The 16,283-nt window shown below is 42.5% G+C and overlaps 1 protein-coding gene across 2 annotated transcripts in view; it reads right to left on the minus strand.

Annotated features, from left to right (window-relative positions):
• NOTCH4 (notch receptor 4) overlaps window positions 1–16,283 on the minus strand; it is a 62,946-nt gene that overhangs the window by 16,205 nt on the left and 30,458 nt on the right. For both annotated transcript variants that reach the window (XM_061619551.1, XM_061619552.1), the window contains exons 16-20: window positions 15,226–15,338; window positions 11,598–12,016; window positions 10,393–10,722; window positions 4,821–4,984; window positions 2,599–2,821 (exon numbers count right to left, since the gene is read on the minus strand). In XM_061619551.1, the coding sequence (XP_061475535.1) occupies window positions 2,599–2,821; window positions 4,821–4,984; window positions 10,393–10,722; window positions 11,598–12,016; window positions 15,226–15,338 (1,249 nt within the window). The remainder of the gene's footprint in view (window positions 1–2,598; window positions 2,822–4,820; window positions 4,985–10,392; window positions 10,723–11,597; window positions 12,017–15,225; window positions 15,339–16,283) is intronic.

The following is a 16,283-nucleotide window of genomic DNA, read 5'->3' on the forward strand; positions in this document are numbered from 1 at the left end:
GGCCTGATCCAGCAGGCTCTTTTTATGTCCTTACATTTGTAACCAGACTGGCAGATGAAAGTTGCTTCAACACCAGCAACAGGACAGCGGTGACATCCACACCATCCATTTAAAGCCGTGATTCCCCAAACATTTCCCCCCATGGACCGCTTGAAGATTGCTGAGGGTCTTGGTGGGGCTGCTTAATGATTTCTCTGCTTGATGTAACAACTGCAGTGCACTGAGTTAGATGCTGTATGGTTTTTTAATTGCATTTTTATTGCTTCTTTTATTTCTTGTCTAAGAAAAGAAATGTCATATCTGATCTATCCATAGAATTCAAAGTGTGGTACAATGTCAGAAGTAAAAGCAGCAATAAAAATACAATTAAAATATGAATAGTTAGTGTGATGGATGTGCTGTCTCTCATCTTCAACCACAAATCCACACACACACACTGTGGGCCACCAGAATGAAGCTTGCAGACCACAGTTTGAGAACCCCTGACTTAAAGCACACTTAAAGCACATGTCTTCCCCCAAAGAGTCCTGGGAATTGTAGTGCAATCATTCACAGAGCTACAATTCCCAGCACTCTTAATATATTAACTACAGTTCCCAGGATTTGTTCAGGGTGTGTGTATATCTCTTACATGGGTGATGTGACCAGCATTCCCCATCAAACCTGAGAGCAGCAAGGCTAGCTTAGGGGGCACCAGGCTGGCCACGTGGCCCACCCAACCCTGTCCTCCATCACCTTGCCCTTGCTCCCTGCCCTTCAGCATCTGCCCCTTGAGGCAGCAGCTTCACTCTGCCTCACAGTAGGGGCAGCCCTGACCTTCCACTCTCCTTCTTGTTCCGCCTCCTCCTGAATATTAAGATCTTCCTAAGAGGCTCTTCTTCAAATCATCCCACCTTCTGAAAGTGGAAGGGCCTTCTCAGTGGTGGTAGCCTGGGTAGTGGTACTTGGCCCTATTTTTTAAAAAATGTGGTACCAGCTGAACGTCAAGAAGATTAAAGTAATGACAACAGGAGATTTATGTAACTTCAAAGTTGACAATGAGGACACTGAACTTGTCAAGGATTCCTCCTGCTGGGAGGAAGGGTGGGATATAAATAAAATAATTAATAAATAAATATCAATACCTTGGTGCAATCATTAACCAAAATGGAGACAATAGTCAAGGAAGCAGAAGAAGGCTAGGACTGGGAACGGCAGCTATGAGAGAACTAGAAAAGGTCCTCAAAGGCAAAGAAGTATAACTGAATACTAAAGTCAGGATCATTCAGACCATGGTATTCCTGATCTCTATGCATGGATGTGAAAGTTGGACAGTGAAAAAAGTAGATAAGAGAAAAATCAACTCATTTGAAATGTGGTGTTGGAGGAGAGCTTTGTGCATACCATGGACTGTGAAAAAGACAAACAATTGGGTGTTAGAACAAATTAAACCAGAACTGTCACTAGAAGCTAAAATGATGAAACTGAGGTTATCATACTTTGGACACATCATGAGAAGACATGATTCACTAGAAAAGACAATAATGCTGGGAAAACAGAAGGGAGTAGAAGAAGAGGAAGGCCAAACAAGAGATGAACTGATTCCATAAAGGAAGCCACAGACCTGAACTTACAAGATCTGAACAGGGCAGTTCATGACAGATGCTATTGGAGGTCACTGATTCAGAGGGTTGCCATAAGTCGAAATCAACTTGAAGGCACATAACACACACACCCCATATGAAGACACTTTTATTTGCCCCAGTCTTTTAGGTGCTTGTGCTGGAGTTTTGTCTGCTGAAGGGGTTTTGCTTTGTCCCCCTGCACCCCCACTACTACTCTCTTAAACTATTTGTGATGTTTTCTGAATATATTTTAAACTTGAAATCTGCTCTGAAAGTCCTTGGGTTATACAGCAGGGGAGAAATATTCTCAGTGAATAAGTAAATGTATGTAAGGGCCACAGCTCAGTGGTACAGCAACTGCTTTGCAGAAGAACTTTACAAACACAAGGAGAGCCCTCCTGGATCAGGCCAGTGGCCCACCTGGTCCAGCATCCTGTTCTTACAGTGGTCAACCAGATGCCCCAATGGGAAGCCCACAAGCAGGACCTGAGCAGAAGAGCACTCTCCAGACTTGTGATTCCCAGCAACTGGCATTCAGAGGCACACTGCCTCCGACAGTGGAGGGAGAACATGGACATCGGGGTTACTAGCAGCCATTCATAGCCTTATCCTCCATTGATTTGTCTAATTGTCTTTTAAAGCCATCCAGGTTGGTGGCCATCACTACTTCTTGTGGGAGCCAATTCCATTGTTGAACAATGCGTTGTTTGAAGAAGTACTTTCCTTTGTCTATTCCGAATCTTCCAACAAAATGCATACAGAAGGTCCTAGGTTCAATCCCCGGCATCTCCAGGTAGGGCTGGGAAAGACTCCTGCCTGAAACCCTTGGAGAGCTGCTGCCAGTCAGTGTAGTCAATACTGACCTAGATGGGCCCATGATTTAATTCCTATATAGCTTCCTATGGTCCTATGTAAGTAAATCAAATATCAAGTTGTCCTTGCTCTTGGTTTCATCAGTGCAAACGTTGCCTGCAGCCTTGCCTTTGATACTCACTTTAGCCTGATGGCGTCTTCTCCCACAGGGTCCCTCCGACAGCGCCGCTTCTTGGCTGGGAGTGGAGCAAATCCAGGGGGGAACCAGAGAGCACCGTGTTCGCGCCGCTGGGGCCGGCGGATCCTCCATACCCCAAGAAAGATACCCAGTGCTATTGCCAGGACTCCAGCCCCCACGCTGTAAATGAGGGGCCCAGAAAAATGGGAAACGGAGGCCTGGGGATCTGATTATGGGAAGATGGGAAGATGAGAAATTGTGAACGGTGAGTCTTCCTGCCCAGCCACCCCCAATCTACATGACCAACTTGTATCAGGTTCACACCAGTTTAAAGGTCATGGCTTCCCCCTAAAGAATTCTGGGAAATGTAGCTTGGTGAGGGTGCTAAGAATTCTCTGGTAACGTTCCATTGCTATTTGGCCCCAAAAGTGTTGTTTACTGAAAAACAGCTCCTTGGGGGGCAAAAAGTGGGCTGGAGAGGGATGAAAGGATTTCTAGCAGGAAACTGGTACAAGGCGAGGCCCCTGATCCAAATTGGGAGCACATTTTGAATCTATTATTATTGTTATTAATATTATTATTTATTAGATTTATTAGTCACTTGATACCTGAAAGTCCCCAAGCAACTTACACAATATTAAAACAAAACAAATAAACTATGAAAACATAACAATAAACAACAAAACAAAACAATACCACCACCCACGGCCACAGGAAGATTTGGCAGCATATTAAAAACAAAACGTAATCTTAATCTATCAATCTTAATCTATCAAATGTCTGGAAGAAAAGGTACGTCTCCTTGTCTAACTTGTTCTGCAAAATAAAAGTGGCCAGTTTGTCAGGAGAGGACAAGGGGACACCACCTCACCAAATGCATCATAATGCCCAGATTCCAAGGTTTCATTTTTTAAAAGTTTATGTTTCTAGCGTTTGAGATATAAGGCAAAATATGCAGGCACTATTCTCCTCATTTGTTTAGTGAGAAACTTGCCTGCTCTCATCTCTCATTTATTTGTGTTTATTATTATTTTTAATTTGGGGTATTTACTTTAACCCCACCCCTGGGGATAATTCCCATGGACACCCATGGGCCAGTTTAAGGACATTAAAAGTATGAATGACATAAGTTATAAATTGGCCCACATTTACCAGAGACAGGTATAGAAGACAGAATCTGTCCCTGCTGAATTGAGGCAACTTGGGCCCCATCTGTACTAAACATTTAAAGCAGTACCATACCACTTTAAACTGTCACAATTTCCCCCAAAGTCCCCTGGAAACTGTAGTTTGTTAAGGGTGCAGAGAATTGTTCCCCTGACTGAGATACAATTCCTGAAGTGGTTTAACAATCAAAATCTCTTCCCAGGGAACTCTGGGAGTTGTAGCTCTGTGAGGGGAATAGGAGTCCCCTAACAACTCTCAGCACCCTTTACAAACTATAGTTCCTGGGATTCTTTGGGGGAAGCCATAGTGCTTTAAATGTAAGGTGGAGATGGGGCCTTGGAGTATATGGTATTTTTAAAAAGTTATGAGAAATAGTTATCAAATCTTTTTTATATATATAATTTAAGTCCGAGTGTTCAAGAATGGCCCAATTCCGCAAACACCCAGTGAAACTTAATTAAGTCCACAGCTAGGCCTTTCTGCTGGTTCTAGCCTTGTGTAACTAACAAGAAGGAGCAAGTGAAACCAGCAAGCAACTTCTTTGCTGCAAAGGGGCTGTGTCAAAATTACTAAACTGCATAGTTAGGGAATATCCCCAAATTTCCAAATGCCAATTTTCCTCAAGACCTAACAGGGCCTCTGGATGTTGCTGTCCTCAGTCCTGAAAGTTCTTGTCCTGGCAATAAAATCTGACATTGCAGCCCACCACTGAGCCATCACATCTTCACCCAGAACCAGAAACCACATCTTAGAAGAGCCAGTGTGGTGTAGTGGTTAGGGTGTTGAACTAGAACCTGGGAGACCAGGCTTCAAATCCCCACTCAGCCCTGAAGCTGACTGGGTGACCTTGGGCTAATCACTGTCTCTCGGCCTAACCTACCTCTCAGGGTGAGGATTAAAAATAGGCAGGAGGAGAACTGTAAATGCCACCTTGAGCTCCTTGGAGGAAAGGCAGGCAGAAATGTAATATATATAATATATAAAGTAAAATCCCACTCTGTCCTAACCAGCTAAGGGCCCTTTTTCTTTTCTCAAACACTCAAACACTGTATGCCTACCATTTCCCGTTGACTCAACCCAGGCAGTGACCACTGGATAGGGCACAAGGGACTCAAGAGTTCCTTTGGCTGACAAGGCCGCCAAGAAATTCAGCAGGGACTTGGGGGAGGTGAGGCACTGTCCTGGGCACTGGTTCCCATCCACTGCCAAGAAGATGGTAAATCTGCAACAAATAAGACAAGGCCCAAAGTTATTTATTATTATTATTATATTTATATCCCACCTTTCCTCCAATAAGGTCAAGGTTAGGGTTGCCATATTGCCCGGTTAGCTGGGTTTTACCTGGATTCTATGCATGCCACCCGGCGCCCGGCTAGCCCCTTAGGTGGCCCGGATTCTCAGCTTTAATTTAAAAAAAAAATTAAGTTTCTAGGTGGTCCGGTTCTCGAGATATACATAAAAACGTCAGCCGCCCCCCCGACTGTTAAATCTTTCTTTAAACAGTACTGTATACAGTACTATAGCACTTCGTAGCTTTAACCCGTTCAGCATTGCAGCCAATCAGGGATTGTGTTTCAGTTTCATTCACCTGAGGCAGTGTCTAGAAAACAAAATGGTGGTTCCCCCCCCCCTGTTTATCTGAAATCTCATAAATTGGGTAAGTATATACATTTCAGTTTCTTTTCCACTTGTGTGCAGGAGTCAGATCCTGGGCAGTGTTTTCAAAACCTTCCCAATACTTGCTTTTGTGGGGGTAAAAGCATGCTAATCCCATATGCCCAGAATAAATCCCATTGAATTCAATTGGACTTACTTTTGAGTAGACATGGTTATGAATGTGCTGAAAATCAATGGGACTTTGGAGTGAGTGTAAAAAAGAATTGTGTTTGTGCCCTCCAGTCCTATTTTAAAGCAAGTAGGCAGGGCTTACTTAGGTATTACAGTTTTTATTCTGTAGGAGAGTAATACTGATTTTTTTTAAAACTAATACTGATTTTTCTGCAATGACCAGCTGGTTTGACAATAAACTATTATATGGGCTGTATGTATTTATACATCTGCAGTGTGTGCGTGTGCGTGTATGGAGTCTTTCCAACAACCCTGTGAGGTAGGGTTGGAAACCAAGGCAGTTCACAACAAGAAATAAAGCCATTTAAAATCCAATAACCATAAAAACAAGTATAAACAGTTGCAAAACAGCGTAAAGTGGCATGATTCGGAATTTTGGCTTGTGTGAATGAAGTTGCTTATCACTTGAGGTTGCATTTCTGTCCCTGTTTGAGTAAGCCCCACTGAATATGCTGGGACTTGCTTCTGAATAAATAAACCTAGGATTGCACTATAAATATCTTTACAGTTTGTGTAAATAATAAATATATTTGATAGTCATGCTTATATAAATATTTCTTCATTTATCATATTTTTGGTTTTTGGTTAGGAATCCTGACTGGTTGTGAGATGCTTAGTTTTTTGCCTTACTCATAGGAATCTTGTTGTGGTTGGTATGGTATTACATTTAGGAAAGTGTTACTGCCTTCTGTGTTTTTTTTTCCTATTTGCATTTCACTTATCTTTAACCTCACTCTGTTACAGCTATAGAAGCAACAGCAGCATATGCAAGATAATTAACTCCCATTAGTGATAAGAACAAGAATTTATAATTATTATTTCAATTAAAACAAGAGGCTTATCAATACTTTGAAGAGGACCAGATATTTATTTTCTTTCTGAGCCCAGGACTGGGTCTTTCATGATGTCTGGGGGGGGGGGGAGCAGGAGAGTAGTCGATAAGACAGACATCCTGGCATTGGTAATCTAATTAGCAAGGTATGTGTGGAGTTGTTGCACACTTCCAGGCCCAGTTTCATTTTGAGTATGGAGGTGGAACCTGTGTAGATGTGGTTGATGAAAAGGAGAAGAAATTTTGAGTTAAGCAAAGCTCTGCTTTTATACAACCTAAGAAACATACAAATACTTTGAATGTCTGAGTGCCTGCACCAGTGGAATACTGGAGGAACTTGTAAAACTTGCTGCAACAGTATTTAGAACTGAGCATGTGGTGTGAAAGACTCCTTTTCCTAACATTTTGGCTTCTTGTTTTTCTCCACCCACCACATCTTTGAAATATATCGTATATGGTTAACTGTACTGCTGCCCTGACTTACTTTGTTTGTTGCTATTTTGTGTTTTTATTATGTTTTTATATTGATTGTGTATTTTTATTGTTTTTATTATATTTGTAAGCTGTGCTGAGCTCTGTTTTTAACAGCAAAAGGGCAGGATATAAATTCTCTTAATCAATCACTAAATACTCCATAGTGTTGGAAAGTAGAGTCTAGGCATTTAAGGCTGAAAATGTTGCTTTAAAAAAAAAGATTTCTCACATCTTTCCCCAGTTTTTGGTGGTAATTCCTAGACACAAAAACAAAACAACTGGACAATCCAAATGTTAATATGCAAATAATATGCATAACATGCAAATAATATGCAAATACTTTACATAATATGCAAATTAACCTACCCGGATTTGTGGAACTGGAATATGGCAACCCTAGTCAAGGTAGCATATGAGCATGATTCTCCTCTCCCAATTGCATCCTCACAAGAACCCTGTGAAGTAGCTTAGGCTGAGAGACAGTGACTAGTCCAAGGTCATCCAATGAGCTTCCTGGCTGGGCGGGGATTTGAACCCTGGTCTCCCAGATCCCAGTCTGACACTCTGGCCACTACGCCACACTGGCTCAAGAACAAAGGAATGGGGAGCCAGAGGTCCAGGTGCTGAATGTGGCCCTCCAAGCTTCTCTATCCAGTCGTCAGGGCTTCCCCCCATAGGATACATCTCTTCTCCTCAGGCCACACCCCTCACTGGCCCTGCTCTGTGCTCTCTGTGAATGCTTTTGCCTGGCTGGAATGTGTCTTTGAATGGTGATAATGCCTCTTCTTTTCTTGGGGAGAGAGAGGTGCCTGTGCGCAGAAACCTCCAGTCTTTGCATGGCTGGAATGTTGCCTGCTCTTTGCTCTGCCCACTTTGGCCCCGCCTACATTTGCTTCTAGCCCCACCCATCACTAGCACATCTCTCTCCCCCCCCCCGAATGTTCCCCGCTATGGAATGTGGCCTCAGGCTGAAAGAGGTTCCCCAGCTCTGAACAAAGGAAACAGGTTTTCTCGGCAGATGTTTAGAGCCACAAAAATGGGCTGAAGAACTTTGGTGTGGATTCTTGTAAAAAAGAAACCTACATCGATCCAGATGTGCCTCGGGTCTTCACAAGAGGCATGGGGGAATCTCCAGATGTTGCTAAACTACAACTCTCCCATCATGCCTGGCCATTGTCCATGCATGCTGAGGCTGATGGGAGTTGTAGTCCAACAACATCTGGAGGGCCAAAGGTTTCCTGCACCTGTTTTACAATGAGTGAATAATAGATATCGTCCTGTAGTAGAATGTAATGATAATTTAGTCCTATTGATGGAAGTAATTTATTTATTGAATTTCTTAGTTGCCCATCTGGCTGGCTATCCAGCCACTCTGGGCAACGTACAAAATAGGCATACAAATATAAAAGACATTAAAAATCTGAAAACAATGACGATAAAATCTAGCCCACTACAAAAGCCTGCCTGAAGAGCCAGGTCTTCACGGCCCGGCAGAAACTCATTATAGAGGGGGCAAGACAGAACATTGTTAAAGCTTGAGCATGTAAGTGAGCAACCTTTTATAAGAAAGATGGGATCTATTTATTGAATATAATTTGTTGATAAATAAGGTTTATACATGAAACAAACAACTTGGCAGTGCTACAAAAATTGTTATTTGATGGCTCAGATGATTTTCTTAGGTAGCAAATTAGAGCAGATATGTTGAATAGGATAGAAAACAAGAATTTGCAATAACTGTGACATTTGCAGAAGCTATTCAAAGTAATATTTCTTTCATTTTTCTGATTTGTGTGTGTAATATCTGTACAAGGATTTGTATAGTATTGTGCAATGTCTGCCTAATATGGTTTGAATATATATACAGTAGGACCCCGCTTTTCGGCGGCCCACTAATACAGCAGCTTTCAATTAGAGTAAGGCCCCACACACATGGCGCTTGTTCTGCTTTTATGGCGTTTTTCGAGCTTCGGGCGCCATTTTATTGACGGAGTTCCACTTTTCGGCATGTTTCGCTTTTAGGCGGAGGTCTGGAACGTAACCCGCTGTATGAGTGGGGCCCTACTGTGTATATATATATAGAGAGAGAGAGAGAGAGAGAGAGAGTTAATTACTGCTGTGATGTTATCATTTTCATATATCTGCGTCTGTGTTGGAATTGCTTTTTAATATTTTTTAAACCTTTTTTTTAAAAAACAATGTTTTTAACTTTTTTTCTTTTTTAAATGTTTTTAAAGATGTTTTCTGTTTAATGTATTTTAAAGTCTGTTTTTATGATGTTTTAAAGTGTTTTTAGTGCTTTTGTTTGCTGCTCTGGGCTCCTGCTGGGAGGAAGGGCAGGATATAAATCAAATCAAATCAGTCAATAAATAAATATATCTATATGCCTATAGTTTATTTGTTTACTTGTTTGTTACATTTATGCCCCACCTTTCTTTCACCATGGAACCCAAGGCGGCTTACATGTGGTTCCCAGGTGGTCTCCCATCCAGGCACTGACCAGACCTGACCCCACTTAGCTTCAGCAAGGTGGTGGCCTCATGTGCATTCAGACCATAGATTCGGACCATAGTTATTACTATTACTACTACTATTATAGTATCTTTGGTGTTTATGCTTTGTGGCTTCAGATATCGACACTTATTTTCAAATAATGGAAAGAATTTAGCTCAAACAGGTTTAGGAAGCCTTGGAAGACTAACCTGTTTGGGCTTAGTCAGACAAAGGTGCGGAAATGTAACCGTTTCCAAGGAATGTTATTCTGTTTTACAGATCTTTGCTTTGCTGCCTTCCTTCAAGTCTTGGGGATGGGGCATGCTATTAAATAAATAAATAAAAAGCCTTGCAGGGGCGGGAAACCCTAAGAAAAAATATGATTGCTTCCCTTCTCCTCCTCAGCTAGGGAATGGAGCACTTTTTTTGTCTGGCTGGGTTCCCCACACTCTCTTTCAGAAGTAGCGATGCGTGAACTTATCCCATCAGAAATCAGTCAGTATTTTACAAGAAGGATTCAAGTGCACACCGGAAAGTTAGGTTTGTGCAATTAGAGTGGATTAAAGTGTTCTGTCGCACTAGCACAACAAATCCACTTAAAAAAAAAAGACTGCAGTAAGGAAAGTGATGAGGAAATGCATTGAAAAGTGTGGGATGAACAAATGATTCATGGGGAGATGTGTAAAGACCCCATAAACAAATCGGGATGAATGCAGGATGAAGGCTCATTGTATAATCTTCCCGAAAAGAAATAAGAATGAATGCTCAATAAAGACTGGGCACAGTCTAACCTCCACTTAAGCTTTCTGCAAGCAAACCAAGATGAATGTTCAATGAACAGGTTGTGTGGAGAGGCCTGTAATGAGCTCACTGAGCTACGAATGCCACATAACCAGCAGTTATATAGGGTGCTTGTGCTAAGGTGCACGAGGGGCAAGCAAACCGAGTTGTGTGCATGGAGAGAAATGTAGGCTCCCTCTTACCCTACGGTCTCTGCAGAAGCCTCCGGCTGAACCTCTGTCCAATTGCTCCTGCTTCCAAGCAATTCCCTCCCTGTGTAGGGGTAGATCCTTTCTCTGCCCTGGGGATCCCGCTGAACTCGTATTCCCGTCTTCATGGCAACCGCCAGGGAATACAAGAAATGGAGTAGGCCCTCTCGGGGCAGCAGGACGGCCAGCCCCAATGTCGCCTCCTCCAGGGGGGCAGGATGAGACCAGCAATCTCCCCCATCCCAGCCGCAGGAGGCCACATGGCAGCCTCTGTCGCAGTGTCCGTCGGAGAAGTGGTCCCGGCAATATTGCTGATAGGAAGGGCTGAGGAGGAGAGGTTCACAACATGATGAATCGTGCAGAGAAAGGGATGCAGAGAACATTTTCTCCTTCACCTATATAGCACTAGACCTTGGGAGGTTCAGACTTTTCCTTCCCTACCCCCTACCCCTCCCAAAGGAAAGCAGGGCTTCCCCATCAGACAACCCACATTAAAAAAAAACACCAAATGAACGCAAAACATGCTTTGTTCCTTGCATACAGTGGCAGCTTTACCATAGGACACAGTAGTTCTTGTCTACTAAACGGTGGGGATTCTTTTGTGAATCTGTCTTCACTAAGACAGGAATGGGTACAAAAAACAGAGGCAGTACTTTAAGGGTATTTAAAAGGATGTGACGAAGTGTTACCTGCTCAAAGATTAAGGTGAAGAAAAGGAGGTTCTGGCCAAACAGGAGGTGTTTTTAATAAGAACCCATGCCTAATGTGCTTTCCAGCCACACAATTTTCCCCCCAACTTCACATTTTGTATCCAACTGCATACTCAAAAGCCCTCTTGATCAAAAGGTGTGAGGGGATCTCCGGGCTCCCCTGCAGCCAGTGGAGATTTGGGGCTCCAATGTCAGTGGGGCAGTGAATCCGCTCTGGGTTTTAGACCAACCTTCCGAACAGCAGTACAGTTTTCTGCGAATAGGTTTCAGTATTTATTATTAATTAATTAATTAAATTTGTATCTCACCCTTCCTCCCAGCAGGAGCCCAGGGTGGCAAACAAAGCACTAAAACACTTTAAAACATCATAAAAACAGATCTTAAAAGTAGCTTGGATAGCTCCTTGAAACTTAGAATTAAAACCTGGAGCCACTAGCTTCCACTGCCTCCACCTCCCCCGCTTGCGGCACACCCCTGCCGGTGACCCACTTGCACAGCTTCCACTGGGCACAGTCAAATCCGTCGTACAGGCAATCCTCGCTATGGCAACGGTGCTGGCAACCCCCATCCTGGAAAGCCACCTGGCACAGCTCCTGTTTTGGGCAGGATCCCCAAGGTTCAAGCACCCCCAGGGAACAGTCACCACCATCCCAGTTGGTCTCAGGGGAGCTGCAGGCCCGGTCGCAGCGCCCGTCTCCTGCCACCAGTCGACACTCGGAGGTCATGGTAGTATTGGAGGTGGAGCAGGGCCCTGGAGAGCATGGGGGTAGGCTGCAGTCTGGCCCAGAGAACCCTGCCATACAGAGGCACCGGAGCCCAGATGGACGGGCTATGCAAACCCCTCCGTTGTGGCAGTAGAGTGAGCCACAAGGGGGGCCGTGCTGATCACAGGTCACTCCATCATAACCCTAGATGGGGAGTAAAGGTCATTTTTAAAATTTATCCATTTATATTATTTATAAAAACATTTATACACCACTATTCATTAAAAAAATCAAAGCGGTTTACGCTGTAAATAAGTACACAATAAAGCTATATAAAAATTTAAAATCAGAAATCATTAACCAACTACTGCAGAGACAACTTTTCGATTGCCTGCATAAGCCTGGCGACATAGAAATGTTTTCAGCACGCATTTTAAAGAACAGAACGGAAGGTGCCTGCTGAATCTCTGTTGTCAGAGCATTCCACAGGACTGGGCCGATGACACTAAAGGTTCGGCTTCTTGCTTTTGTAAAATTAGCCTCACCAGCTTAAGAAATTTCCAACAAATTTTATGTGAGTCTTGGAAACAGGACGGCGTGATTAGAATTTATTGTTTTGGGGTTGTATCCAATGCTCATGCTGGCTTACTTAGGTCCATTCATTTCAATGGATCTACTCTAAATAATTGGATACCACCCATTATTATCATCACTACTATTTATATTTATTCATTGTTTAATACAAAAAGATGTCTCATCAACCTGTGGCTACATTAAGTGCAAAAGCAGCTAAAACATTTTTGATTAAATGCAGTTGTTTTGACTGTTCTTTTATATGTAACTGCCTTATATAGGCTTTTACTTTAGGGCTCATCCACACGGCGATTTCGTGTGTGTCTGGTGCTACTTGCATCCCCTTGTAATTCACATGGTTCACATGATGTTGCAGGCAAGCAGAAGTTATCACGCAGTTTCCCCCTTTAAATCCGTATTAACCCAATCCTCTAATAAATGCAAAAAGGAAAGGAAAAACCGTCTCAGCTGCACTGCGCCCTTCCTTGTAGGCATTTTGCTTCAATGTTTTTTTAGTGGGTGGGCTCTCTTATGCCCCATCACCCAGTCCCTCTCTCTCTGCTGCCTGCAAAACTGCCACAACCACTGCCTACTTTGCCTTTCACTCAGGCTTGGAGAAGGGAGAAGCGGAGGGGGGGATCTAGTCAGATTCATTTTTTCTTGTCAGTTGCACATTGAGGTGCTATCCCTGCTTCAGCCTTGAACCGGAGGGAGTAAACATGTAAAATTAGAGGGTGAGGCCACAAGGAAACAGCAACACTAGTCCTTCCCAGAGGAACATCTGCTAGTGTGAATAGAAGACAGCGGATTTGAAGATAACCTTGCAAATCTATCACGATGGTAAAAGCAGTGTCTTTAGTACAGAGATGGGCTCCCATATGGTAAGTCCATATTGTAAATTGCTTTAGGATATCTCATGGGAAGCAATTCATAAATGGGAATAAATAAATAAATAGCAGCAGCAGCAACAAACAAATTACAATAAACAAAAAGTGCTCATCCAAGTTGAGACGTGAAGGCCTGAAAAATTAAAGGGAAAAAAGTTTCCCCAAAAAGCGCTGTTTGTTTGTTTTCCAAAACACTGGAAAAATTGCAACATTTTGGACTATGGCATGAGAAAGTGAATAGGCACTTGTTCTAACCGAAGCAAGCCCTCAGTTTTCAGAAGTCCATGACAAATATGATGACAAATCAGAAGAAGCAGAAGCCAATAGCGATGGCTCAGAAATGGAGATTGATTAGATTTCACAGGGTATTCTCTGAGCCTTCGCTCCCCTGGCCCCTCTTTCCCCCAGTACCTTCAGCAGCAATGAATGATTTATGTCTGCTTGACACTGTGGAGGACTGTAGGAGATGTAATAATCTTTAGAATACATAATAGTTCTCTTTTTTTTTACTATAATGTTGATGGTTTCTCCTGTTTTTATTGGGTGTGTTTTTTGCCTGTGCCGCATAAACGGGCAAAACCAAAGGCACGCTACCTTCCTTACAATTCTGCAGCGAGTAGCTCCATTTATAACAAAAAAATTAGAAAGCAAATTCAATTTGTAATTTATTCTCCGAATAAACTGTCCTTTTAATATACCAAACGTGATAACTTAATGGCAAACCAAGTTATACACAATACATTTTATGTTCCTAAAGGACTTTCAAGCTGTAAAAAGTGCTAACAAAAAGGATTGCGTATTTTTCCATTTCCCCCCAAAAAATTCCACTTCCTCCTGAAAAAACAAACAAACTGGGGGATAACAGTTTTTCCCCACATGGCTTCAAAATTTCCAGAAATTGTACATATCTACATTCAACAATTTGATGAAAAGGACAAATCCTATCCCCACCCCTCCTAAGTCCTCCCTTGCCTTGCATCCAGCCTGAGTTCTGCCTGAACCTTGCCTTGCCTGACATCAGTGCTTACATCACAACAACTGGTCAAGGCCTGGAACACCTCCTCCCTCTGGGTCTACCCTGATGGGGACTACGCCCATCTCCTCCCTGTGATGTTGTTTTCGGGTGCTTCCAGATGGGGCCATCCAGGTATCACAAATGGGTTGTTGGCAACAGATGTTTTTGACATTGGACTTTCTCCAGAAAAGGTAAATCTGGGTTAAATTGGGGGAATACAGGCTGCATGACGTTGTGTGGACTCTGCAGGCATGAGGAGCACCAATCCCACAATAGACACCCATTCTGGAAGCATCCTTGGACTGAACAGATTGCCTAACAAGACAGCATCCCAGGACTGCAGAGTAAGGTTGGGCAAATCTTTCAATTTTGGATTTTCTCCGTTTCTCATTTTCCCAGTCTTAAATTCAGTCCACCATGCTTCCACATCAGTTTGTGATTTTTTTTTAAAGTCCTCATGAAAATTTTAGAATGAATTTTGCCTCAGTGTACACATTTCTGTATGAAATTTTGCCTAATGTACATACTTTTGCAAAGCAATTTGCCCTAATAGGATGAATTTTTGTAGGTTGCATGCACAATCACCCTTTAAGGTATGCCTTTTTGTACACATTACTTGCCTGGAAAACTGCATTGCAAAATTTGGAGAAGGGTGAATTTAAAAAAATGGCTGTGTTTTGGTTCATGTATTGTTTCAAAACATGCAGATTAAGTAGGTTCGCCTTAAACTATGAACTGAATTTAATTTCTCCCCCAAGCCTATTGCAGTGTCCTATTTCCTACCAGCCACAACCCCCAGCCCCCGTAATTTGAGATTTTAGGCCAAGGGCTATGGCTTCTATACATGCTTATGACCTGCTGGGATACACTCATTTCAGAACTTAAGCAGCACCATCCCTCCGCACAATCTGGCTACAGCCCCTCCGTCCCATTCATACCTGTGGACAGTGGCAGATGAATTCAAGAGGGTTACCCGGCATGACACTACAGCTTCCGCCATTCAGGCAGGGATCTGATTGACAACTGTCAATCAAAGATTCACACAGAATCCCTGAAAGGAGGAAAACAAAGAAGTGTAAGGGATGCGTTGTTGTTTTTCTTGTTTGCTTGCTGCAATTTGTCCCCTCTGTGCAACTCACCTCAGTTCTCTACTTTTCCCTGAGCCTTGGAAAAAATTGAAAATAAATAATGTTTTTTAAAATCTTATTTGTTGTTTTATCTGCTGTCTTTAGGGGAAGGGGTTCTTGTGATTTTTAAAAATGGTTATTGTTGACTTCCGGGAAGGGTGACTTAGCCTGTGCCTGCTTTTGAGACGGGCTCCTGCCTCAAAAGAAGCTTATTCAGATATATCAGTCAGATTTTTTCTTTTTTTTGACTGATTAAACTTCTCCCGGGTAGGGAGAAACGAAGAGATTAACCTCAAAGCCTATTTTTGTTGGGACGACCAGATCTCATTAATTTATGGGACGAGGTCCAGCCGACGAAGGTGGGACGGATTTTTAACAGCAAGCTCTATCTGATAAAGCGAACGTTCACCTTATCTTCTAAGAGAGAACGCACTAACAGGCAAGCACCCTTCTTTCTATATTTTTCTTTTACTTGACTTAAATTGTTGCTGTTTAAAAGAGATTTGCCAGATTGATCAGTTTTTGACATCTCACTGGGGAGCCATAACTTCTCTCTGCTACGCACTAATTAATAGCTTATCTCTGTTTTTGTTGCAAAAAGCTGTCCTGGATTTGCATTCTAAAGATATACACAGAAGAGGGATTTCTATTCCAGATTTTTATTTTGAAAAATATTATACTGTTTTGAGACTACTCTCTTTTTGGTCTATTTTATTTTGACGAATCTGTTTCTTGACGATTGCCATTAATTGTTTCGATCCTGGGAACTGCATTTTGTTTACTTAACTATTGGAGAGATAAGGCTGTCTGCTCTGTTTATACTGTGATGTCACCAAGTTTGGAGTATTAACCCAATTGTTGCTGAAATA

Source organism: Rhineura floridana, chromosome 3 (genome assembly GCF_030035675.1).
Source record: "Rhineura floridana isolate rRhiFlo1 chromosome 3, rRhiFlo1.hap2, whole genome shotgun sequence".
In the NCBI taxonomy this organism is placed as follows: domain Eukaryota; kingdom Metazoa; phylum Chordata; class Lepidosauria; order Squamata; family Rhineuridae; genus Rhineura; species Rhineura floridana.